The sequence below is a fragment of the Acanthaster planci genome, linkage group LG05 (assembly GCF_054643075.1).
Source record: "Acanthaster planci isolate LZ-2023a linkage group LG05, COTS_SCS, whole genome shotgun sequence".
NCBI classification, from domain to species: Eukaryota; Metazoa; Echinodermata; class Asteroidea; order Valvatida; family Acanthasteridae; genus Acanthaster; species Acanthaster planci.
The window spans coordinates 19066268-19093278 of record NC_141781.1 but is presented as its reverse complement, the minus strand read 5'-3'; the positions used below and the strand labels follow the sequence as shown (position 1 = coordinate 19093278).

Below are 27011 nucleotides of genomic sequence, written 5' to 3'. Positions count from 1 at the left end.
AAAGAAAAAGAAAGTCAAAGGACAGTCACCCACCGATGCCGTCCTCGTCTTAGTATTTTGACAAAGCATCTCCTTGCGATTACAAATGTAACATAATGAATCATTGCATGTTTGTGTTAAAGTACTCCATAGACAATGTACTTGTCAAGTCATAAGATATTAAGCGAACAATTTGGATCATAAATTCAAAAAGTACTACCATCAATGGAATCTCTACCTAGAAATTTGCAGTGATCAGTTCGTTGACAATCGCTATGTTCTTTATATGCTTTATCAACATCAAGCTCATTAGCTCAAACGGTTTTCTGACAATGCATGTTATGAAGGCCTTCATACATTTTTGTATCCGTCTAGCATTGAAATACACTCTTGGTTTGATTGAGCTAAGACTGGGCTTGATACATGTTGACTGTAACTATATATATATTTATTGACACAACTCATTTAATATTTTGTTGGAAGCACGAGTAGTCTTGTCAGTAATACTATGAGTAGCCAGTTGGGTTTTTTCCCCGTTGTGCTGAGTAAAAGAACAGGCGTAAGGCATTATTTGAGAAATTTAAATGTTTGAGCCTGATCGAGGTATTTACTGTAACCGAACTGTGATATTGATAAAATTGTAATAAATTTTCATGCATTCTTGATAATTGTATTTGAAAACTGGACCAAACCAAGCCTACTAATTGGCAGCTGATAGTAGTCTTCTTTCCCCCGTAAAGTACGGGCGATTCACAATCATGCGCCACAAAGAGTTTGCAGTAGGTTGGTCAATCACCCTTTCCTACCCCGCATTAGGTTGACATCGACAACATCGAGAAACTCTTGATTAGTCAATTATATAACGGTTTGCCCGTACCCAACGTATATTAATAAGCACTGTATGCTCAGTGCTTGTCCGAGAGCTTGCGAAAAAACCTCACAAGCTAACTCGGGTGGGACTCGAACCCACGACCTCCTGCTTACTAGTGCAGATGTCTTAACCACTCGACCACCGAGCTTGCCGGGGTCGGCTGGCCGGTCCGAGTCAAATGAAGCAGCGAGTACCGCGAACTATTTTCAAGATGTATTTTTTTTTATTATCCCTCACTATAAAAAAAATGTAGAGAAACTATCTTTTTGCACATATCTACAGTGACATATTCTCGACTGAACTTTGTCCATACGTTTTATCAAACTGTGATTGATGAAAGAGCCCGTGTTTGCCGTCCAGTGCCAACTTCAGATTAATCCGTCGATTCCTTTTCCAAAATCTAAACCTTAGCAAACAGAGTTGTCAGTAAGCATTTGAAGTCTGACACGCCTTGGAAACTACTTTGCAATTTTGTAAAAGAGGCTCTCGTTCCGAGTTGAAAAAAAAAATGACGAATGATATATTTTTGAATGCCATGTTGGTGTTGTAATGTAGCAGTAGACAGGTATCCCATAAGACTGCGAATTTCCTCTCCCAAATGTATTATAGCATGAAGTCTTGTTTCATTCATGATAGAGTCACAATGTTTGTAAATGAAATGCATTGCACCATGTAGTTTTTCTTCTTTTTTTTCCTGTTTTAGTCCGGATATGTGTTGAACCTTTTCCCTCCAAGGAAAAAATGATTCATGCTTAATAAAAGATCGTTGTTCGACTTAAAAACTGATAATTGTTAACATTTTCAAATTTTTATGAATTATGATAACAGGAAAGTTAAATAAAAAATATTTATGCTGAAGACAATTCTGTTGGTCAGCATTTTGTGGTTTTTATTTGTAATACATTTGTGGCAGTGTCATACTTGGAAATATCAAGGGTGACAGAATGACATGATAAAGGACAGGATTATCCTGCTGTATCGTATGGTGGATTTAAAACTGGACGGGGCCAATTTCATAGAGCTGCTTTAAGCACATAATGTGATTAAGCACGAAAAAACCTTGCTTAATAAACAAAAGTTACCAGCTAAAACTCTGTGTGATTGCCAGGCTCACCAAAAGACAGGTAAATACCGTTCCAAAACAATATACATCTCGGCCGGTAACCTGACTTGTCAAGCAAGGGTTTTTCACACTTAACAAATTTTTCGCTTACTGAAGTTGGGGCTTTGCAGGGATCAGGTAAAGCTGAGTGTTGTCACGGTAACAGACCGATACCTTTTCAACTTTGGGGTTTAATTACAATACTTGTAACTGCTGGGTCTTTTGTGTCGGAATGTCAAATCAAAATAGGACTTGAAAATTACTGACGATTCTTTCAAACAATGTTATTTCATTCAAACACCCCCTTAGCCATTTCAATATATGTACATGCGTTCCTGGCGTGAGAAGTCATAACCAGTTATCTTGTACGGAAATAGGCGCGTGTGCCTGACACATAATACAACAGGTGGCGCCCCCAAAAAATGTGATGCACCAATGGCGAGGGACATCAAATCAGCATCCATTCTCCTGCGGCAGTCTTAAATATCGAGGGCAGCCATGCGCATATTTATTTACATTTATAAATACCTCAGGAGTAGGAAAGTCAAAACAAGTCTAAAACAATTCTAAATGTCCAGTGATGAGTTCACCAATTTTACCGAAGAAGGGTTCGGGCAGAGTGCCAAATGCGTGAACTTCACAAAAAAAATTCATCAGATCCCAGTCTCCTTGACTTGAGCTGCGACGTGCATTCCAAACAGGAACAACAAACATATGCTTGGGTAACTTTCACGAATACTCCAAGCAGCATGACTAGTGGGCAGAGGCGTGTCCATGGCAAAATAGAGATCCAATATCTGTCATCTCACAGTGTCCCTCCTCTGAAAGGGGCGCTCGTACACAACAGAAAGGCACAAATATTGTGAGTGCAGTGCCAAACTAAACATGTAACTTTATACAGTTTTTCTCATGGATATCATAGGGTGAAAATCTTGGCTTACTTGAGTTTAATCCCAGGCAAGACACTCTTGAGTGCATGTCAAACTCAAAGCAAGTGTAGGTACGCTGGAGTTTATCCCACGGTCTCTCATCAGTCAACTCGATGTGACATTCCAAGCTTGGTTTTGATTGCTTTGAAGATGCTACAGTGCTGAACTCCAACTCCGGCGCTACTTTGCAGTCTCTCGCGACATCCTTTTCAAACCTTGATGAGACCGCCCTGCCCTATTTCAGGTTGATTTCGGCGAAGAAATTGTGCTCTTGAAGTCTTGTCGAGACAGTCTCAGCTTACTTGAGTTTGATGATGGGGAAAATATTATGGGTGCTGAAGTCAAACTCCGGGGGCACTTTGGAATCTCTCTTGTGGCCTCCCATCAGTAGCTTGATGACCACCACGTTGGTCTTGGCAACTCGGACGATCGCACTGAGCTGTGACAGGAAAGCAATGAGAAGCCTGTTGTCAGTTACATGTCAGTTGAATGGGACCCCGTGCCACACAGTGCTTGTTGGATTCATTTAACAATTGTTACCTGCAGTGTAGGGGTCCATGGCGTTTTTTTGTACACCCAAGGGGGATGACCGAACTTGAGGCAAAGCCGAGGGTGCCATTTGCCACTGAGGGTGTACAGAACCCATGGACCCCGTCACAGCAGGTAACAATTGTTTTGTTATACCATGGTCATAGATTACACTGCAACAGTCTTACATATGAATGATACATGCATATTTTGTTGCAACATAAACTAAAACTGGTCGACTGGTTGAATTTCTGGACACTGTTTACACGAAATTCTAGTGAAAAATATTGGCAAGCTTGCAGAGCAGGTGAGAAGTGACAACCATTTGAGGGTTTATAAAAACAGCAATGGCGACTACAGTAAAAACAGTGATCAGAGCATGCTATGTGTGTTCCACAAGCATAGCTGGGCATACGAACGAGGTCTAATAACTCGCCAGTGTCCATCATGATCAGAGTAAAGAGAGTAACACATGTGAAAGCACACGGTGCTTCACTGTCCCCTACTAGGCACATCTCTTACAATAATGAAAGCGTAGTACCAGCACAGCCAGCCATCCTCGTACCCAAGGTCACACAATTACAATGCAGTGGACAGGACACATTAAGTGTGGGAAAGATTAACGTTATCCATCTTTCTTTGTTGCCCAGCAACATCACCATTGCACCCGATTGTAAATGATGCATGCGTGCTTGTGGCATGTCACATGATCGATTCGCGACCAATAAAACTTAACAATCTATGACCGTCGTATATCAAGTCCTGTTGAGATGGATGCATAATAATGATGGGGCAGAACAAATTCTCTGTTACCGTGCAGGTCAGGGGCCAATTTCATAGAGCTGCTTATGCACAAAATTTGCTTAAGCATGACAAATACCTTACTTGACAAATCAGGTTACCAGCCAAAACTCAATGTGATGTATATTGTTTTTGAATGGTATTCACCAGTCTTTTGGTTAGCATGACAATCACATAGATTTTGAGCTGGTAACCCTTGTTTTATAAGCAAGGGATTTTTGCACTTAAGCAGCTCTATGAAATTGGCCCCTGGTCCTTTGCTGGAATGCTTAACCACAGGTTTTGTGTACTGTATCAATCCAAGCCTACAAACCCATCCAGTCATGGGAGAGTGGGTGGTTTACACCAGATTTTTTGGTCTGCATGATGCAGTTTGTGCCAAGATTTGCTTAACCTAATATTTATGACAATTAGCTTTTGTACATTATATTTCAACAGATTTTGGTCACACTTCATATGAATCTTCGAGGAGCAAAATGGAAGCCAAACTTGAAGAGTTAAGAGTAAAGTTAAAGAAAATTAAACCTGAGCAAAAAAGAGGAATCGTATTTTCAAATATGAAATTTTCAGAAAAGGTTTTAACGAGGATTACCTCTGACGTCAGGTTGGGGATTTTCTCCAGCACGGTGGAGGCTTGCATGAAGAATTTGTAGGCGGTGAAGTACATGTCCAGCGGGGTACGGCTGGCGTCCATCTTACGAACGTCCGTCATCTCACAGAAGGTCTCGTACTGCACCAGGGGCGGGGTCAGGACCGCACTGAAGGCGGCAAAGCGGTGCTCAAACCGCACCTTCTCGTTGTCAAACATACAGTTGGGTCGGCGGAGTTTGTTGTCCATGGTGAAGCCCACAACAGCCTGGGCGAAAAGTCGCAAGACATCATCGAATTCAACTTTTTGAAAAATTCACGGAGTTTGGTTCTTGTGTAATAGAGCATGATATAGTCCTTTTCAAAATTGAAAACACCAATCAGGTAAGATTGGTTTAAACGTCAGTTGCCACGTGAACAACCCTTAAGAGGTGATCTAGAGAGAATTCCACCTTCAAAAGGTCTTGCCAAGGGGAAACAATTTCTGAGGAGTTTCACACCTAATCACTGCCTCTACAACTCGGAGACTCACCGGTGTGTGATTATTTATTAAAATATTTCACTTTAGGCACTACATTGTGGGTTCACACATGCTTGAAAATCACAACATGGAATAAAGTGTCCAAAAGGCACTAAAATAGTAAAATCTTAGATACTGTATCAGTGTTGTATTCGAGTCCATCACAAGTCCTTTCACAAGTCCCTTCGCAAGGCCAGTCACAAGTCCCCTCCCAAAGCCAGTCACAAGTCCCTTCGCAAGGCCAATCACAAGTACATTCACAAGGCCAGTCACAAGTCCACAAGGCCAGCCACAAGTCCCCTCGCAAGGCCAATCACAAGTCCCTTTAAAAGGCCAGTCACCCCTTCACAAGGCCAGTCACAAGTCCCCTCGCAAAGCCAGTCACAAGTCCCTTCGCAAGGCCAATCACAAGTCCCTTCACAAGGCCAGTCATAAGTAACAGAGTAAACAATGACAAAAGAATGCTTTTGTCACAGCTCATTTGAATAGCCTGTGAACTGGCTTAACCACTTGCTGCCAGGGAGCCCAGTTTCGGAGACGTTGGCTTTATGTGCATAGCCAGGGTGCCCGAAATTGGACAAAGGAAACTGGGCCTTGTAACAAAAGACCGTACTCGGAACAAAATACCGAGCTGATGGGAATTGCAAACATTTTTCAGCTGTCAATAGCGGAGGAAATCCGTCATTTTTTAAACTGATTATATCAATGTTTGTGGCATTAAGCGTGAGCAGATTACCACCGGGGACAAAAGCACTCAAGCGCTCCAGGGATGAGCGATACAATACCGCTGTACGCTAATCTGGTCCATATTTGAAAAGACGCCAGCAGCACACTGGGTCAGTTTCGAGAACAAAGAAAATGCATAACTCCAATCTGAGCTCTTTTTACAAGACGGCAGGCCTGGCTGAAATACTGTGTCCATAGATTGTCTGTTAGATTAGAGTAGCCACTGGACAGTCATTCATGTGAGTGTAAATGGCCACTAAATGAAATTATGAATTTTTGAAGATTTTGAAAATGGAAAATTTTCAAAATCCCCCGGATATACGTGGATATATGTAATGCAACTTCAAATTAAACCCAGCAGCATATGGTTAAAGACTGAATGACTTGTGATGGACTTACAGGAACTTGTAGGGACTCGGATACAAAACTGTACTGTATGTCTTTATTGTTATTGTTATTATTACTATCAATTATTTCTGGTAATGACAGCAAAGATTCCTCAAGAAGTGCTGTAGGCACTGTATAGTAGCTGGCAAGCCTGAAGAACCCTACAGAGAGGGGACAAATGAGAAGCAGGAAAATCCCTAGAGGAATATTCTGGGAAAAACCCACAGAATCAGGTTGGGACTGAAAACAGGGTTCCAGCACCTATTAAAGGACAATCAAATTCTATGACTTTTCCGTGACAAAATTATGAAAATCCACGACCAAATAATGGAATTTCTTGGGCTATTTGGCCTTTTAGGTTGCAAATACAATCCCAGATTTTATGCGCTTATTTCTGATAATAGAAATCACACAGTGTTTTATGACTTCCATGACAAAATTCCACGACTTTCCAGGCCTGAAAAAGGAAAAACAAATTTCCATGACTTTTCATGACTTTTCCAGGGCTCAGGAACCCTGTGAAAACCCAATCCATTTGTGTAATGAGGTGGGAATTGAACCCGGATTGCAGAGGTGGCAGGCGAGGAAACAATAATCACGCCAACCTGACTTCACGCCACCCTGTCCTCATGCATGAGGTCAGGTCCTCGGTCCACGTAATATCTTGAGTACCTTGTAATACGCGGAGCACAGCAGCTGGTAGGCTTGTGCGATAGTTAGCTCCCGCTCAAACGGCCGCACCTTGCGGCGTTTGTTCTTCTTCTTGTTGCTCCGGCCTTTCGCGGCCGGTTCGGCGAACGCCGACTCGTTGTCCTGGAGCATGCTGTCTGCTCTGGTGACGGTGGAGATGAACCAAGCGTACAGGAAGTCGGCAAGATACCTGGGAAAGGAAGGGGGCAGGTTCCATAAATACTGCCAGCCTATATTGATCCCTCAATTTGATACACATACAGCAAGTACCTTCGACAACCGACATGAAGGGGCAACGGAGCATAATCTCAAGATAAAGTCTTTTTGGGTACTTGGAAGAGTAGACTCAAACCCTTTGCTCCCACCTGGCTAACATGTCAATAACAAATCACACTCAAGTTACAAGGCTATCATATTAACCACTTCGCGCCGGGGGACCCAGTATTGGGTACCTTATGTTTGTACAGGTAGCCAGGGAGCCCGAAATCGGACAAAGGAGCCAGGTCTTCTAACAAAAGACCGAGCTGCTTGGACTTGAAGAATATTTTTTCAGTTGTCAATAGCGGAGGTAATCCGTCCTGTTTTTGGAAACACTATACCACTATTTGTGGCATTCAATACTAAGGACTGCTACCGCGGATGAAAGCTCTCCAGCGCTGCAGTGCTGAGCAACACAATACCACTGCACGCTAATCTGGCCCCACTGAAACAGACGCCAGCGGCAAACTGCTCTAGTTTTGAGAACAAAAGAAAATTATGCAGTACCGCACAATCTGGGCTCCCTTTACAAGGCAGCAGGCCCGGCTGAAATACACAGGCATCAATAGATGTTGCCTGTCAGATTAGAGTAGCCACCAGACAGCCATTAATCATTAGGCATTCCCTTACCACCATTCATTCCATGTTACTTATGATTAGACTAGTGCATGTGTTTATGGTGTCTTGTGGGATACCACATCAGTAAAACGCACCCAACAAGGACCTTGTGGGGTCCTTACAAGACAGTTCAGGACAACAGGTTTATCATCAATGACAGGGAAGCACCCTTCGTTCCCTTTGTGCTCTGTCCTCTGGCAAAGCAAAACCCGTCCACAACTACACACACACGTACAGAGGCTTGAACTGGTTGAGTGAAGCCCTCAAATGGCCATGTGCCACAACCAGGTCTTGTGGTAAGCATTACTCGGCGACAATGTCTTGTATTTTCAGAAAAGTGACGACTGGGTAAGAACTGTCGCACAAATCATGAACAAATGACCACCAACGATGTCTTCTTGCTGCGGCCTGCAGATGAGCGTAGCAACTATGGACTCACCAATAGATGTAATGATACTCGTGAGTGGCGTAAAGCTCCAGCTCAAAGCCCGACAGGACGTAGCGTATCATGGTCCGCAGCGTGTGGTACATGACCCAGCTGCCAAAGCACGCCTGGTGGGGCCACTTGGGATCTGACTTGGTCATGAAGGAGAGAATGCCGGCGTCTACCTTCTCAGCCTGTGGGTGAACAAAAAAGCAAGGAGATGGGAAGGATTTAACCCATGATAGAGAGGGGTTTTTGGCCCTTGTCTCGGGGGAGGAGGGGCCTTGCGTCTTGGCCGTCCAGTGACAGACCGTCTTGCAATTTTGCACAGCCAGAGAGTGAAATTTTTCTCCATCTGTAGATACAAAAGAACGTACAGTGCCGCGAAGGGGCGTAAGATGGCGAACTTCACCGTGAATGCACGTAAAACGTTGTAATCGCATGGCCGCCATTTGAGCAAACGATACGTAAAACGTTGTAATCGCATGGCCGCCATTTGAGCAAACGATACGCCTGCGCAATGCACATTAATGCACAGGCGCCGCGGTAGGCACATGCACCTGGTGTTCCTGCGCCAAAGCATTACCGTAAACTGCGCAGGCGTATTGCTCGCTCAAATGGCGCCCATGGTAATTACATCTTTTGGGCAGAGTTATCCATCTTGCGCCGAAGGCGCTATACGATCTTTGGTAAATACACAATTCAATGAACCAAAGCAATTTGGAGGTATCCTGATTTGGGTCGATGTCCATGTGCACAGGCCGGTTCATACTCACATAGTACAAGACAACAGGATTTTGTAACATCAGATTAAATACTGGCGCTGCAAAAGTTGCAGAGGCTGAACACATTTCAACTCGAGCAAATTTTGCTGCCAACATTTCATGTCATCAAATTTGCTTCCCGTTCACATCCATCTGAAGTACGGACTAGCCTTTTCTATGCTCTATTGCTCAAGCACAAGCACATCCCTCATTACTAGGGACTGCATGTTACACTACATGATAAAGGTCGGCCCAAATCCTATACAATTGTATCAAGCCTGTAACAAATCAGTTAAGTCTAAACTCAAAAGTGAAGAAGAGGTCTTCTGAGGATCAGCTGGTTAGAAGATTGATACACCACAAAACTACCCTTTCCCTGTCAACCTCAGTTTGGAGACGTTGAAGATTTGGTATATGCAGCATGAGCTAACAGATGCGGTCAGACAACACTGTGTGGGTTCAATGGGGTTCCATAGCAGGTAGGTCAATTCCAATGAACATACCTCATCCTGAAGATTAGCGAGCTCCTCTAAAACCTGGCCAAGTTTGTCGCGCTGTCTGGCTCGGTTGTGGCCCTGTATCTGAACTATGGTACACATGGGCTGTGAATGAGAAACAACAGCTTTGAATTGAAACTTTTCCTACAAAACACTCTCCTCCAAAGTATTCTCCTCACCTAAAAAAAAAAATAAGACTGTGATCCTGGGCTTCAGATTTGAAATAAACCAAAAAATAATAGGATGATGTTCCACTGTGGCTCACTTTGAATGCACTTTTAGTTTGGTTGTGCCGGCTTGGCTGAGTGGGTTGTGGATTAAGTAGGGTTGTGTCGGGTCGGGTGGGCCCACCAATGGCAGAGCTTTGGGATTTTTGACTGAGCATGAAGCCTACCCTGACAGCATGAAGCAACAGTGAGTCCACCATCTCCTTGACCTGGGGGTTGTTGTAGATGGGCGACTTGGGGAGGAGCGCCGGGGGGTGGACGAAGGACCTGATACAATCCCGCAGGGAGTCCTGCACCAGCTCCACGCCAAACACCTTCTTGTTGTTGAAGGGAAGGAAGAGGAGGTGTAGGACCGAGCGGGACAGAACGCAGGGGCACTGCTTGCTAAATTCACCAATGAAATCCTGTCATGACAATCAAGAAACAGATTCAACCCTTAACCTTTGACCTCTATGTACTGGTACAAGTAACCTTTAGGTGCTGAATACTGATGATACTTACCATCTCAGTGTCATAAACACAATGTCAAAGTCAATTTCAAGAAAAGTCACTGAGCTGCAAATCCTTTTACGTACATGTAGCACCTTTGGCGAGGATGATCGTGGCTTGTACAATGTCTAGTGTTTTTCAGTCATTGAAACATTGAGACACTAAAAGTCATTAAATAGTTGTCAAATTAGTTCCATCCACCACTGAGAAAAAATTCCACCTTTTCTTCATTGGAACCAGACAGAAATATGTTGTTCTCTCACACCAAAAACATGTTTTTCAAAACACCTTAGAAAAGCAATGTTGTAGCCTTCTTATATAAACCTTGTTAAGTTGAGCAAAGATGAGCCTTAATGGAATAAGATAAGTGAGCAGAATTGTTCATTTCTGATTTGTTCAGTGCAAACTAACCCACCAAAAGGGACTGCATAAGCTATACCATAATTAGTTGCACAAGTCAGGGACTTAAGCAGTGCATAACTTTCATGAAATCTGTCATAATTTGTTGTTCAACTTACGCAATAAAACTTGGCTTAAGTAAAGTTACAGCACTGCACAAAGATTTGTGAAATCGGCCGCTGGCCCTTGTAGGGTTAACATCTACGTGTACTAGATATCCAAAAAGGCAGACAAGAATGGATCTGTGGCTCACCATGATAGCATGGAAGGAGTTCAGGTTGGTGACCTCACAGACCGTCCTTAGTCTCCCCACCAGGCCCTCGAAGTACGTGACAGCAGCAGGGCGGTCAATGATCTTGGAGTAGCGAGGGAAGGTAGGTGGTAGGAGTCTCTGGTTGACCAGCGGCTCAAAGCCCATGATCAGAGGGAAATCTAAACAGTTAGACGGTGTCTGATAAGCCATGATTAGTTGGAAATGTAGGAATCATTGGGAAGTCTGGGGTTGGTAACCAGCGGCTCAAAGCCCATGATCAGAGGGAAATCTACACAGTTAGAAAGTCTCAGATAAGCCATGATTAGTTGGAAATGTAGGAATCATTGGGAAGTCTGGGGTTGGTAACCAGCGGCCCAAAGCCCATGATCAGAGGGAAATCTAAACAGTTAGGAAGTCTCTGATAAGCCATGATTAGTTGGAAATGTAGGAATCATTGGGAAGTCTGGGGTTGGTCACCAGCTGCTCAAAGTTCACAATCAGAAGGAAATTAAGAAACAATTGGGAAATCAATGGCCAATAGCCTATGATTTGGGGATATCTTATGGGCAAATCTAAAAGGAAACGGCCTGGAATCCTATATGATGGGAAGTCCTCTAATTATGAGGGCATTTTTGTCATAATGAAGTAGCAGATCATACTGCATCTGTGATGTACCAAGTAAAAAACTTTCTGGCTGGATACCAAAGAGGATGGACTTCTGGAGAACTGCCTGCTAGATTAGTGGCTGGGTATTGAGGTGAATGGGTTAACTGGCTGCAACCGTGACTGGGGTGACTAGGTTCTGCGTGATTAGGTGACTTGGGTATCCAATTAAAGACTGGTTTGGCAAAGTATGTCTGGGGTGGCTGGGTACTGGGTACTAAATAATGGATTATCTTACACACGGTGACAAGGTACTGCATCATTCGGTGACTGGGTATCCGGGTAGTTGGGCACCGTATGACTGGGGTGGCTGAGTACTGGATAATGGGTTGCTTGAACACAGGGTGACTGGGGTGAGTAAGTACTGGATTAATGGGTGACTGGGCACTGAGTTGATGTGATGAATGGGTGCTGGAGTTAGCAGATTCTTGGGAGCTTGGTTTCATGGAATGATTAGCCAATGGGCTGACACTGACTCCAGAGACAGTATTGATAGGTTATAGGCCAACAAAAGGCCAATAAGGCAATGTCATCTTGGATAAAAAACAGCTGGAACAAATGCAGTGTGAATCAGTGTACGTGGTCTGTCCAGAGTGACCAAATGATGTGCTTCATTTGCTAAAGGCACTGTTGGAGATCTGAGCTGGCTCATTCAGGGCACTTGAGGACAAGCCCGGGCGGCCTATTCTTGACACGGGTTTCTTGTTCTCACGCTCCAACAGCGGGAACACAGCCCAACACTGTTCTCAGAAAAAAGTTCACACACCACCTCCTCATCAGGGGTTCACAGGGATGCACGGTAAAACTTGTGAGATTTTGATTGTTGAACAGCCATCAAAAAAAAAAAAATTTGCGAGATGGCTCACAAAGCCCGAGACAATGGGGAGTTTCACAAAATTACTATTGATAAGTTTCTAGAAATTAGAAATGAATGTTTCTTTGTAAATAGAAAAGAATTCGGCCCAGTTATCCAAACACTAACTCTCGAAGAACGTAAATGGACGCTGCCATTATAACGTATGTTACGTGCCACAAACTAACAAGAGAACAAGCCGCCCGAACTCGGCCTGCGGTGAAGTAATTAGTATCTGGGAATGCGAAGAGAGGGGGAACTACATCAAACAAAGGGGGCAGAGGGCGGGCAGTCGAGGAAACGGATCGTACCAGTGACTCGGTCCTTTTTGTCTGCTGTACTCTGAGTGGTCTCTGGTTGAATGCCCAGATGGATGGACTTGTGAATGAGCGGAAGGAGGTCGGCCGCTTGGACGAGCAGCTTCCTTGCTTCTTCAACTCCTTGCTTCACCTAAGGGGGGGGGGAATCACACAGACAAGGACAAAGCATGTCACCTCTGCTGCAATGCACTCCACCATCATGTCGGGTCTTGGTGATATGTAAAGCCTAATTTCCATCTCGACATGTAGAGATGCCGAGAGCATCGCCAATCAGTTTTTGCTGATACGCAATGATATGGAAACACTTTATAGTCGGCAAAGTTGAACTCTATTCAATTTTGCCGACTATCTGCATGTAGTAGCTACTGTGGGCTTATAGAGGAAATTCACATGACGTCATACAGTCTGTGGTTTCGCCGATGCCACCATATTGGCCGTCAAATGCATGCATGGTAGTCCATGCAAACACATATATGAGCACAGTTTGTTTGCTGTCGCTGTAAAATGCTGAAAGTTTGCTGTGCCGTAGGGTGCCGTAATCATGAAGCTACTTCAAAAGATCCCCTGCCGATCCATAACAGAGAGCAAAATGGATCAATGTAACTCGACGCGAAAACTGGACTCCAAACTACGCATCTCTGCAGTGTTCACTTCATTGCCGGTAGGCCACGTAGGACTAATGTTAGCACAGTTCCCTTAAACGTGGCGCAGTCCTGTGACTTTTGTCTCACAGTACTGCCAAATCTTTGAAATATGTCATGCCCTGTGAACACCATCCAAGTTATTAGCAGTGTCGGAAAACGCAATTTCTTTCATGGGATGCATAATTTTCTGCTCGAACATCGATCCAAATTGCGTGTTACTATGCAGTGCCTGCACGTCTCATAAGTTGGCTTGATGGCCAACAAGGCAGGCGAGTGGAAAGTCATGTAACAATGTGACGTCGGTGAATAACCTCTTTACAAAGCACACGCTGGCATGACTGGCGTACAACAACATCCCTCGAGTACCACTCATTTTGCCTTTTTGCTCCTCATTACTATTACGTCTACAAAATAGCTAACCATATCAAATACTGTACATCAAAAGGGAGTATCAGTTTGGCTTCAAGAAGCAAAGCACCACCTAACAGGACATTATATGTGATGTGATCTGCGAAAACCCTTCAATTGGTAAGCTTTGTCATTTTGGTGCATATCAACTTCAAATTGATCTGGACACTGCCCTGTTTTCAAAACTATTCATGTTGCAGACAATATAGAATCATGAATGAAACATATCTGAAAACAGGAGCATGTCCGTATTAATTGGAAGTTTATGTGCGCCCAGATGACAAAGCTCACCATGTAAAGGGTTTTCGCAGGTCGCATCACATATGGGAAAATTTTCTGAGTTTCGGACACCATTTTGTTTAATTTCTTGGGGAATGACATAACGCAGCATCTCTTTGGCAACTGTGACATCGTAAGTGCTTTCATTTCAACCATATGGGAACCAGGCCTAACTTAGCAGAGTTGCACTAAAGGATCAGGAATCTTCAGAAGTCATCAGAAGCCATCTCAAGTTAATCAATACCCGTCCATTTCAAATCATCCAGTCTAATGTCAATCAATATTGAGTAATGAACACAAAAAGGTATTTGTTCCATTCTTTGCTGCTGTTTGTCCCTTGCTACGGCCAAACTGAATATGTGACCCAATCTGTGAAAATTAGTCTTAAGTCTCCAGAGCCACTTTGGAGTAAAAAGTCCTTCAGAATAATTTTGCACAGTGTAAATCAATAGGAACCCACAGCATTTGTTGCCATGGAGAATCCACTTTCATCAGGATGCCAAACTGAGTGATACATCAAAACAAAAACTCAATTTGCTCTTTCCAATACAAATGAAAACTCAAAACGTGGCTCTGACGACTTATGACTCATTTTTACAGAGTGGGTCACATATAGGAAAACAAATTTCTAACAACCTTCTGTGTTTTGACAGCTGTAAACTGACTGCTTTTGCCTGAGATGTCATCACAGTTTTAATCTTGCATAAGAACACTCACGTTAGGAAAAACCCAAGACGAAAACAATGCCGCAGAGATTAAAAACAGAACCTCAAATTCCAAATTGGGCTGATATTGTAAATACACACAGCACAAATACTAGCAGTTAGCACAGTAGGTTGACAGAGTGCCGCTTCAGAGGTAAGACCGCACATTAATATTAATGAGACAACTGAGTGCTCATCCTCTGAAGCAAAGATTTTATTTTCTTTGTGCACATTCCGTTGAAAAGGAAATCTGCACACTCTGCTTCATTCTACCTGTACACGCTCAAAAGAGTGCATGCAAACTATACGTCCTTCAATGGCACTTATTGATGAGCACGAAGGGCCACTTACGACATTATTCCTGTAGCCTACATGTGCTGTCTAATCCAGGTACATTGATGCCCGCACCTTAACATTGGCGGCAAAATCTTACAGAGTCTGCATTTTCATATACACGTATGGAATAATTTCAAATCAGTGGTTGAGAAATGGATGGCCGCATGACATGCTGTTACCTCTTTTTTGTTGGTTGCGAGAAGGGCGGTGTAGAACATCCGGCAGAACTTGATGCGGCACTGAATGGCCAGGCACTGCTCATGCTAAGGAATTAATTTTTAAAAATGTAGGGTTGATTAAGGGGATGCATGACAATGAACTGTGCATCACATGATGCGGAAAAATCATACGGCTTGGGGTCACACTTGAGGAAACTGAAAAATCTAAATGCTTATTACGTTCCTCTGATAATGTTCATCTTCCCTTTGATGCCACTTTTTCCACCAGACTTTCAAGCCAGGAAAATTTGCATGGATTTATCAATCATCTGTCAACTGAAAGATCTCCACCATGATTGATGACTGTAGGAGCCATTTTGATCAAAGAGTCAAAACAAAATGTTTTCTGTAACACGGACAGAAGTGCATGGCACATGTACACAGCTAGAAGCTGTGGTGACCAACTCTTGGTGGCGCACTATAACATAAATCACCTGTATTCAGCCTATGAATTCAGATCATACAAGCAAGGTTGATCTTGCTACATGTATTTTCTGACCCTTCGCTGAGCATTGTGGGGCAGTGCTCAGAGTGATATATGCACACATATCTACCTGAAGCTCTGTGGCCGCGTCTCGTTCCTCGCCCTGTCGGCTCCTTGTGCTCTTTATGTCAAAGAAAAATGGAAATTTGTTACATGGTAACATGTCATGGAAGTCGGTCACGAGCGACCAAGATGGCAGAGGTTCCAAAGATGGGTGGAGTCTCTGAATCCTGGGCGAAGAGGTGTATGGAGGTCGTGGGTTGCCAAAGTACCACAACCCCCCTCTCCGCTAAGCAGCTCTAGTCAAGAGGGAAGCAAAACATCACATCTTGACCATGACTGGGCTGCAGGAGCTGCTGGAGTCAAGACAGAGTTTGACGCCAAACCGCCTTCCCCTCCTAAATTCCTGTCGGGGTTGACTCCTCTAGCCCTAGTCTTCCCAAAGATTACCCACAAGGCAGTGGGACCAATTGGCTGGGGGTTTGTGGTTAGAGTTTCCCTTCTCCTAGAGTGGTGACACTGCGAAGATACATGTACAGACAGCAAAGCTCTGACAGTGGAACCGCATAGGAGAGCACATCTACTCACATCTGTTTACTTTACATCCCCAGCACTGTTGTATTACTCAAAATTGAGAAAAGGTTTGGTACTCGCAGTCATACTCAAGTAAGTACATGTACTTGTACTCAAAAGATTCCTGTATTCTCATACTTAGAAGAACTCCTATTGTTACCTCGGAAATGTACTCCAGCACTTCAACCTAGAATGACATTCCTTTGTTTTTGAGTGGTTAAGAAAACTTGGTGAAAATACTTGCATTGTGACCATTCTTTATAGCTGGGCTTTTGTATGTGGGTTCCTTGATCGTTTCTTGTCTTTTTGGTACCGATAACCATGACTCAAACCTACCTCCAAACCCATTTCTTTGAGAGATGGAGACCTTATGTGGACCCGGCTTATAGGCACAAGGTCCACACAACCTGCCTTTACAGTGAAAAAAGCACAAAGATGGTAACGTTGGCATGAAACTGATTTGTGTACCCGTCTTCACCAGGACTAGACATCTTTTATTTGCCTAGGTTTAAAGGGTTGCTGATGTGAATTAAAAAAAAAAAAACGGGAATAAGTCTTGCGCATGTACGAAACTAACACAGTACTTAAACTGCATTGAAAGAAATTGCATAGGATGGGCCCCTTTAAGGTGCATGTATCTAGATAACGGTCACAGCCCTCATTTGCCTTCAACCAAACTGTGTGCCAGAGTCCAGGAGGCGATAATCCACATCCCAGATGGTACGTACATGTACCAATGTACATGTACAACAAACACCAACCTTGATTTTGCGGTTGAATTCCTCCTCTACTTCCCTCAGCATTCCCACCACCCTGAGATCGGTCACGTTGTGGGCCAGCTTGAAACCGTACGTCATTGACTGGAAATCCTCCTGAAACAGCGATGGGCGGTCAGATTAGCTGTAAACATTGTGCTCATCCCCAAAAATGCTCTGGATATTATTCCATATGGCGTTACTTCCTACATGTATGTCCAGTGATATATCTGTTAATCTACGGGCATTTGGTAGAGGGCACACTCAACCTTAACCGAGATTCAGTGGCCAAAACAGTCTGAGGTCCTGAAGCAACTGGCATACCATGTGCACAAGTGCATCTTAGTCTGGCCACCAAATCTGACACATTGCCAGCAGTTTCTGCAGAAATCGTGCTTGGGCCAACAATATCTTCTTTACAATGATACCTGTCACAGAGCTGAATCGGCAACCCTTTACACTTCCCTGGGAATTTTGCTGGCCTGGGGAAATCTAACACCTTGCACTAACTAAACAAACATTCTTGGTATAAAAGCGACACAAATACCGAAAAGAGTTAGTTTCCGGGATCTTCAGTCCAGAACAAATACTTCAAAATACTTCAAAAAGGAAGAAGGTGTAGGCTGTTCGATGGACAAAAAGGTATATGTCACTCCCAAACTTACCTCTTCAAATACCGAAGCTCGGACCACCTTGTCTTTGACGATGTCCACTATCTTCAGCACGGCCAGCGTGAAGGCCCTGATGCAGCGGTCTTCAATGAGATCTGGGTTGTGCGTGTAGAGGTTGGTGAACACAGTCTGGGCCAGCGAGTGCCCCTCTAACCATGTGGCCTGGAAAAGGGTAAGACAGAGCGCTTTGCGTGTTTACTGATCTGGCACATTAACCATGCAGTGGAGGCGGGGGTCTAGTCTCGTCTAAGGCAGAGTCACGTACAGGAATTGCAGTATGAGGTTGTGCAAGACCCCGAGCCTCTTTATGCAAAATTAATCCTGAATGGTGTCACTCGTGCGTCATTCTATGAATTCAGGGTTCAAAAGTGTGATATTTGTGTGTTCCTGTTTAACCTGACCTGTGTAATTTGACATGGAAATATCACCGAAGTTGACTTTTTCTATTTGTTTTCTGACTATTTCTATTTGTTTAGCAAGTAAATTGCATTAGTTCATCACTCTTGGGAATTGGAAAAGTTTTCTGAGCTTGCAAAGTCATATCTCAGATGTGAAAGGGAGACCAAAAAACTGGACCCCTAATTAATAGAATGACCCTCGTCTATTTAGTTGAGTCCCAAAACAGGAATGTTGACAAATGCCACATCAACAATATTCAGCGTATCACATAATGGTGATAACAACCTCATAAGTGGCTCTATCTGTTGATGTACATGTACTCCTACATGGTCGTATGACCCATTTTGTCATGCTGGGTCCCACTTTATAAAGAGGTAATGTGTAAAGCAGAGGAACGTTTTGTTTTCTTGTTTTCTTTGAAGGTTTTAGGACTTACTATGCATGCCAGCGTGTTGTCAATGATCCCGATCACTTCGTCGGGTGACAGATCCTTGATTTTCAGGTCTCTCTCCTTGATGGACTGCTCCAAGCCCATGACCTGCCGTCCTGTCTGGTTGCACATCATCCCTGCATCCATCTTGGGGTCCATCATCTCGATGGCCGACATAGCTTCAAATAAACCGAAGCTGGCGCGCGCACAGAGACATTGGAAGAGGGAAGGGTCGTGTTGTATAATATGGTGTCATAAATTTCTTGAAAGCGTGAATGCTAAGTTCTTTATAGCTAGGCAAGAGGATATGCAGTTACATGACTTTTGACGGTCAGGGTTCATTTGACACAGATGTGAACGGGAATGCCTTCGAAGTCTCTCAGCATTCTGACGTGCGTGAAATTTCCGACAGAAATACACAGATTCAAAAATGCACACACCTCCATGGCTGTGGTATGCTTCCCGACACAGGGATGGATCTGAGGGAGGGGGGTGGAGTCACATGCCCCCCCCTTTCACCAAATAAATCAATATGTAAATTAAAAAGACAAAAACTGAGGGAGGGAGAAGAAAAAAAGAGGTGTCACTCTGCCTGAAATGGCACCACAGAGCGCCTAGGATCCAAAATGGCTCCAGACCCCATGCCATACGGGCATTTTAACATCCCCCCCTTTGGGAAAAACCTGGCCCCGCCCCTGCAACACCCCTTTGACTGTCAAGATAAGTCACGTGAAAAACCTCTATAGACTACAACACTAGACAGTGGACAAAATTGGGGGATTTTGGAAAAAGTTGGGGCATAGCAGAAGCACCCCTGACAAGTACATGTAGTTGTTTGGAAATGAAGGTTATTTCTCTTGGGTTTGCATGTAACAGTTTGAACAGTGATGGAAGAATGCTTTCGTCACAGCTCATTTGAACAGCTTGTGACTTGGCTTACGACTGGAGGACTCGCAATGGACATGCAAGGACCAGTAATAAACTCAACAAGACTGTTTTCAAGATTTTTTTTTTCTTTTGGCGTTGGGGAGATGTTAATTTATATAACGGGTTTTATAAAAACCCGTTATATAAATCAACAAGACTGCCTGAACAGCTACGGTAATTTACTGTAACCGAACTGTATCTTGCATGTCGACAGCCGGCACATGTACATGTACACAATGTACCTGGGTGTACACTACCAATACAAGCAGTTCAGCTTATCACTTGGATGGAATTCACTCCTTCTCCCTCCCTCGCCCTAATTTCCAGCTCCTCATCTTACTTTGCATCGTGCAAGAGTTCCCCAAGCTTCAGCTCGGATGCCGCTTCAGTGAACTCCTCTGTGATGTCCAGCCAGTTATACTTGATACCTTGGGCCTCTGGAAGAAACGAAAGGACGATGATGGAAAAGCCTCTCACTTCACAACCGATTATTTCCCCATGAGTGGATAGTCAATCAGACATACATGTACAACCTGCTAATTTGCTGTTGCACTTTTATTGACGATGAGCCTTTTGCGAGTTAACTTGACCCAAATCTGGTACATTGAGTTCTTTAAATTCACGTGAACATAACAACTTGAATTCTCCTTACTACAACTACTGTTGCTATACCTTGTGATTCGGGGCAAGCTTTTTACTTAGTTACTAAGAGACGCCTTGCAACAACACACTGTTCTCAATGGATAAGAAGGGCACAAAGGAACCAGTCCATTCCAGAGAGGGTGGTCGCGATGCAAAAGCTTGCTCCGAATCTCGAGTTATAGCAACAGTGTCTTTAGTCTGGGGAATTCAAATCGTTATGTTTATGTGCAGTCAAATAACCCAGCGTACCAGATTTTATTCAAATTTAACTCGCAAATGGCCTATTAGAGCATCACCAAACTAACTGACACATTAGTTTTGTAGAAACCCAAGTGAACTTCAGGCGGTGCATCGTACACATGTTTGATTTTGTGTGTTCTTTTTTGGGGGGAGGGGATGGTTTTGTAAATGTTTCTTTGGCTTGTCTGTTGGTTGGTTTGATTTTGCTTTCACTGCACACTGTTTGTTTCTATGTTTTCCAATTATTTTTTAAAGGTTTTGTAAACTTTTATTCTTTTTGATTGTTTATTATTTTAGTTTTTTAAGCTGATGTTGGCATTGTACATGTCTTTTCTTTCTGTTTCATATTGAAGTAGCATTGTTTACCAACATGGTCATGTTGCCAAGCATCGGTGTAAATCCAGCGTGATTTTGCTGCACTATCGGCAAATTCAAACATACCGGTTGGTCAACATCTCGGAAAAAAACCCCCAGCTCAATCACCCTTTCTCTTAAACAATTTGGAAACTTACCGTTAAAACTACACAAACAAGTGTACATGTATGTGTTCAGAAACCTGTACCAGTCTTTTTTCTCGGTCAGTTTCCATCCACCAGGGCTTATGAGATTTAATTCTGTTTGAGCCATTTTGTTTTGGGGGATCATGCAATATGGACACAAGGCTGTGCTGTGTGTGGGGGCCTTGCATAAAGTTCTGTACCTTGAGTTTGTCAACGTCAGGTCACTGAGTTGCCACTGTCAGATGTTTGTGACAATGTGACGAGAAAAAGACTCAAGTTTGGCATGCAACTTTGCTAAAACCAATGGAAATATTCTATAGTTCAAGACATGTGCACGGATTTGTCTGAAATTATTAAACTTTATACTCACCTCTCATTTGTGTGATATTTGGCCTGTCATCAAAATCATAACATTCCCTGGAAGGCTGGGCAGACATATTTGCACTGAAAAAGGAAAAAAAAAAGAAAAGGGTCATTTACTGTACATGTACATTTGTGAGAAAAAAAAGGCCTCATGGCCTTCATTAGAAGGAAAAACGAGCAAACATTGCCCCCTTTTCCTTCCCACAATGCCGTTCTACCACAGTGCAAAATCACTCATGTGGTATTAGCGATAAATCACAGGGATTTCCACCCACACAACCAGTCATTTCAGGGGTGTATTTTGCAGTGGCTGGGTGTTCTCCAATTATACACTCCTCTTATCAAGGCTGATTCAAAACCCATACGACTTCATAAACAACAATTTCCTGGAAGGGCCTGGAGCCTATGCTCATGGAGATGATGGATTGATTGGCAATCCTGATGAGTGATGAACAGGATAAATGGAAGAGACCCGGTGGAAAGAATACTGACAACACCTGATGCCCATGTGCACGAATCTATGAGACCTGTCTGAAAAAAGTGTTTTCTAAGTACCGGTAGGCCTACATGTAAATGCAGAACGTGCTTTGCTAAATTTCACTTTTAGGACATGTTGTCACGTTCTGACGGCTGTGATAACATTTTAAGGGAAACTTCATGTTAAGTCTTGAAGGTTTGCATGGTGAAGAGGTATAATAGAAAGTAGGTTTGCGGTAGCACCATGGACGTATCTCTTTTGTGAGTATTTGTGGTTCTGCAAAGAACCAGTGTACTCTATGTACTTTATGTTGTTTGTAGGCCTAAATGAATGCGACTCTTTCCAGCCTGACTCCCTGAGTAGAGTCCACCATCACCTGACCACTAGTGGTTGTGTGCATTACAGGAGTCATGAGTAGGGCCTAAGCCTACAATATTCCCACAACGGTGAGCCACACTCCTTTCTTGATTATTGGTTTGTAACGCTATGAGATTTTGGATGTGCCCGTTTATTTTGCCTAAAACTGCAATTTGTCAATCAAAACTTTCCCCCACAGGCTGTCAAAACTATGTGTATCTCTTTAACACCCACGTTCAAGGTTTTGGACCGTGTAACCAGCTTTTTTTGGCACAATCAAGACCTTTTACTTACAATCCTGCCTCTCTTCACCAATGATCCGCACATCTGAGCAGCACACTGGGGCCTATGTCTGTTGTCATTTCAAACCCTCCTATACAAAGATGCATTCTTGACACAGTAGTCCTATCAGCCAAAATCAGTCAAGTTACATAAATGTACATGTATACTGTACAGGGAGAAGTGTAAGAAATTTTTGACTGTTTTGGACGGTTACCGCAGGGTTAAGTTGTTTTTGGGAACTTTGTGCCATGTCACTTGATTTTGTCCTTTGAAAAATAAAGGGACTACGGGCCATTCTTTAAATTTGGGGTCCAAAGTATGACATTTTTCCATCCCTGTTACCTCTGACATGTACATGTTTCACAAGGGATGCATCACTGAAATTGATTTCAAACTATTGTTATTTGTTAGGCAGGTAATTTTCAGAACTTATTAAATTTTGGAATAAAACAATAAGTTCTAAACATCAAAGAATCACATGCCAGATGCAACAGGGAAAGAAATTGGGCCCCAAATAAAAAGAATGACCCCTTAGACTCCAAAGATACGGACAGTCTTCTGAGTTGTGATGTGCACTTCTACTGCCTATTGTATACATTCAGAGAACTGGGATGGGATAGGAACCAGTCTTTCGTGTCAACAGACATGTGTCACAGTCACGTATGTTTCCTTCCTAGATTTAGTTTTGCTTACTGTTCAGGGTTGCACACTGGGATGCCAGTGAGCTTCAAATTGTGATAGAAAAGAGACATCTGATGATCTTATGAAATCAAATATGCAGTAGCCTCTTTCAAGCAGTGAAACTTCATTTATTTCCTCTTTTCGTGTAGAAAAAAATCATGATATTCTTGCAACTGAGGTTTTCACAACGATGTGAAACACATAAATATGAAGCCAGCATTGAACTAAAGGCCATCCTCATGGTCATTACATGTAGCTTGCCAAAGTTTTTTAAAGCCAGATTCGCGAATTGAAAATCTGGTTCGCCGTGATTTTATTCTTTCACAGCAAATCATTGCTTAACCAAAAAGTCCAGTTGATAGTCGAATAGTGTAGAATTTAGTAGGGTTTAATGGTGTCGATAAAAATGAGTTTATGATACATGTAACGGAACATGCTCTGGAAAACCCCAATAAAAAACATTTTCAACAGTTTATGTTGCACTCTATGTTGGCAAGACACGGTATGGTATCTCCACGTGAGACTACCGACAAAGGCATGCACAAGTATTGAACACTGCATGGCTACGGCTCTTCACTGCTGCCTCTTTTCATCAACATTTGAAGCCGTAGTCCCAGGAGACAGGACCAGATTGTGGCTACCCCTGTCATGCGCCGCCCCATACAATCCCATGTATTAACTACATGTTACTTGATACATCGGTAGTGCTGGGTGAACATACATTGCCATTCGTTAATATTGCTGACGTCAATGTTTGCAACCAAATTCACGACTCATACAGTATCTCTGGTCACAAATACATGTATATACTACTGAAAACGAAGCTACAAAACATTTAGTAGGCTAGGCCTATATTTAAGAATGAATTTGGTCGAAGTACATGTGCATGTACTAAGTGCACAAATTACGGTGACTCATGGACACCTGTACATGTGCAGATGGTTTTGTTATATTTGTGAAGAGAGGCAGGATCGTAACTAAAAAGTACAACTAGCTGACCTGACTAGGCCCTACACGTAACCCTAAAAGGTCTAGACTTTTCCAAAAATAGCTGGTTACATGGTCCAAAACCATTGAATGTGCGTTCCGTGTTAAAGAGATTCTATTTAGTTTTGATGGCCTTTGAGGGAAGATTTGATTGCCCAAGTGCAGTTTGCCAAAGTGCAGTTTTAGACAAAAACAAATGGGCACATGCAACCTGACATGTTGATCTTGATAATCACAACAATTCACATTCAAACTTTCGTAGCATAACAAACCAATAACAGAAATCAGGACCATTATCATGGGTGTGTGGCTTGACTCAGCCCCACTAGTGTGGCATGGACTCTCACTCCCGATCCATCCTTAGCCACACATCTGTATGCGCAACTTCATGTCGGTGTACTAAACATTTTCGGCGCACCCACTTATCATCGTGGGCACAAATTCTTTTGCACACGGCCTTTTTCCTTGACCTTTCCGCTTTCTAAAAACCATTTGAATGATGTCACTCACGTTATTCAGGTATTTTCCAGTCTTTTTGCCTTTATCCATTCAATCTAACGGGCTCACTCTCACAGTCGCCATCTTTAAAATGAGGTCGTTGAACATTACGTCACTTGACCCCTCATTGTCTCGACGGCTGTTCCATGTGAAGATACCTAAACTGCTGCCAAAGTTTTGGAAGAGCCCATTGGTACATGTAGTATCTTATTGCTCAGTCCGTGTATTACATGTCATATGTCTTAACATGGAACAGCCGTCGAGAAGATGAGGGGTCAACGACCTTATTTTCAAGATCGCGACTGAGAGAGCGAGCCTGTTAGATTGAATGGATAAAGGCAAAAAGACTGGAAAATACCTGAATAACGTGAGTGAAATCATTCAATAAACGGTTTTTAGAAAGTGGAAAGGTCAAGGATCATGTCCGTGTGCAAAAGAAATTGCACCAAGATGATAAGCATGATAAGTGGGAGCGCCAAAAATGTTCAATACGCCGACACGAAATTGCGTATACGGATGTGTGGCTAAGGATGGATTGGGAGTGAGAGTCCATGCCACACTAGTGCCTTAGTGGGCTAGGCTTGACCATGATGTTGAGTGCTGTGCAGAGTGAACGTAACCATGCAGAGGTTATTTCCCTGAATCCACGGTTTCCGTGTTCCACAGACCCTCTTTCTTTCCATTATCAAGCACTGAACTTCTGCTTTGACATGTTTAAGCAGAATTGGACTTACCCAGCCCCGGGTTCAGAATTTGTGACTAACTGTCCGTCGTATGCCATTTCTGACATGTTGCTGTTCAATAAATGGCGCCACCAAGTGCCGGTGGTGAACCTGGAGGACAAAAAGTGGCCGGTTACTTCAAAAGTGTAGTTGTTTCCCCAAATCAAGTCTTAAGTCACCAAAATGGCGACTCGAGTCTGACTCATTTCCGAATCTGAGACTCTTTTTAAAATGCAGTTTTCGACTTGACCCTGGGGTCCACCGATAAGTGTCATAAATCCACACAGTAACTTCACACCTTACATTCACCTTGCAATACAGTCACTTCGCCCATTTTCCACTTCGCCCACCCGCCACTTCAAGTTCGCCCATTTGCCACTTCGCCCATTTGCCACTTCGCCCATTTGCCACTTCGCCCATTTGGCACTTCTCCTACTCGCCACTTCTCCCACTCGCCACTTCGCCCTCGCTGTACAACAGATGGGTTGTCTTTGAGTAGGTGTTTCTCAAACGGATGTGACCTAGTTTCATCTTGGTGGCTTCCAAATAATTCTCAAAACACAGCAAAGGTACTTTCTCTTATGGGAGAAGTGTTGGCTTTGAAAAAAGGTTTTATTGGTGTTTTTTTTTTGCGTTTCCGCTTAGCACTGGGTTTGGTTATATCAAGCTACCCACTAGTTAGGAAGATTTTCCACAAATCTCCAATGGTTGCTTACAAAAGAGCCAACAACATCCGGAAAACTTTTCAGAGCCAAAGTCAGCCATGTAGAGAACGATCAATCTTCTATACGTGAAGAACGCGATGACACCCTCGATATCCTAGTTTCCTTATTGGATGAACAAAACCCATCCCACTAAAATGTGTTATTAATATCATGCCCCATATACAGACAGCTACCCAAATTTCCCGTCTTGTGAGTGCCACTCACTCACTATAAAACTATACCTGGATTTCTCAGGAATCATGCGACTGATGAGTCCCTGAAGTGACGAAAATGCATTCTCACTAGTATCAGGTAAAATGCCCCTACCCAACCCACTGCTTGGGTAACTATGGCACCGATTTTGCATAAGTCAGTTCCTCCCCATTATTTCTACCCTCTCGAGACTCCTTTTAGTCTCTATGGGAAATTACTCAGACAAAAATAAACCTCCAAATAAACAGTCACTTTTGCCCTCCAAAGTACCCAAGTTTATTCCCACATCAATCTATAAGAGAGAGCGCGTCTCTGAATGGGATAGAGCCACCACTGCCTTATCATGTACGTAGGCTATACAGTTTTGGCGATGATGACGACCGTCTCAATGTCAAACACAGAATGGTGAAATAACTAGACACAGCCGCGTGGGAGTTTATAGGCCTTCCAATGACTTTTAAAATCGAACATTTCCAACAAAAGTCGTTTGACTAATTGAAGCATCACACAGAAGTCGGAAGTAATCGACAGGATTATCGCCAGTTTGCTTTGCAGTGCCGCACTTGAGTGACGTGTCACTCGGAGACAGTGCGGTCATCCAATCAGCGCAGTCATAGACGCCCCGCGCAC

At 43.2% G+C, this 27011-nt stretch overlaps 1 protein-coding gene across 3 annotated transcripts; it reads right to left on the bottom strand.

Annotated features, from left to right (window-relative positions):
- Nucleotides 1-1713: 1713 nt before the first annotated feature.
- Nucleotides 1714-25805, bottom strand: naa35 (N-alpha-acetyltransferase 35, NatC auxiliary subunit). 3 transcript variants are annotated; one of them, XM_022252527.2, is made up of 17 exons: nucleotides 25774-25805; nucleotides 25477-25575; nucleotides 21467-21540; nucleotides 20055-20151; nucleotides 18794-18983; nucleotides 17953-18120; nucleotides 17294-17404; nucleotides 16030-16080; nucleotides 15437-15520; nucleotides 12878-13016; nucleotides 11051-11229; nucleotides 10077-10313; nucleotides 9689-9787; nucleotides 8437-8615; nucleotides 7104-7311; nucleotides 4803-5066; nucleotides 1714-3320 (listed from the first exon to the last, which is right to left on the bottom strand). In XM_022252527.2, the coding sequence occupies exons 2-17, from the start codon at nucleotides 25530-25532 to the stop codon at nucleotides 3180-3182; spliced, it is 2277 nt and encodes a 758-aa protein (XP_022108219.2). In that variant the 5' UTR covers nucleotides 25533-25575; nucleotides 25774-25805; the 3' UTR covers nucleotides 1714-3179. The 3 variants fall into 3 exon arrangements, with proteins under 3 accessions (XP_022108219.2, XP_086993142.1, XP_022108222.2); XM_087137016.1 differs by adding an exon at nucleotides 22589-22699 and having other exon boundaries at nucleotides 25477-25796; XM_022252530.2 differs by lacking the exons at nucleotides 21467-21540; nucleotides 25477-25575; nucleotides 25774-25805 and having other exon boundaries at nucleotides 19957-20087.
- Nucleotides 25806-27011: the final 1206 nt, after the last annotated feature.

What these genes read in the sequence shown, in the direction of transcription:
- naa35 (XM_022252527.2), bottom strand. Translation starts at nt 25,532, where the DNA reads ATGTCAGAAATGGCATACGACGGACAGTTAGTCACAAATTCTGAACCC. An exon ending in GAACTCTTGCACGATGCAAA is followed by an intron (nt 18,984 to 20,054) that starts GTAAGATGAGGA and finishes TGCGCGCGCCAG; the next exon opens with CTTCGGTTTATTTGAAGCTA. An exon ending in TGTGCTCCGCGTATTACAAG is followed by an intron (nt 5,067 to 7,103) that starts GTACTCAAGATA and finishes CTTTTCGCCCAG; the next exon opens with GCTGTTGTGGGCTTCACCAT.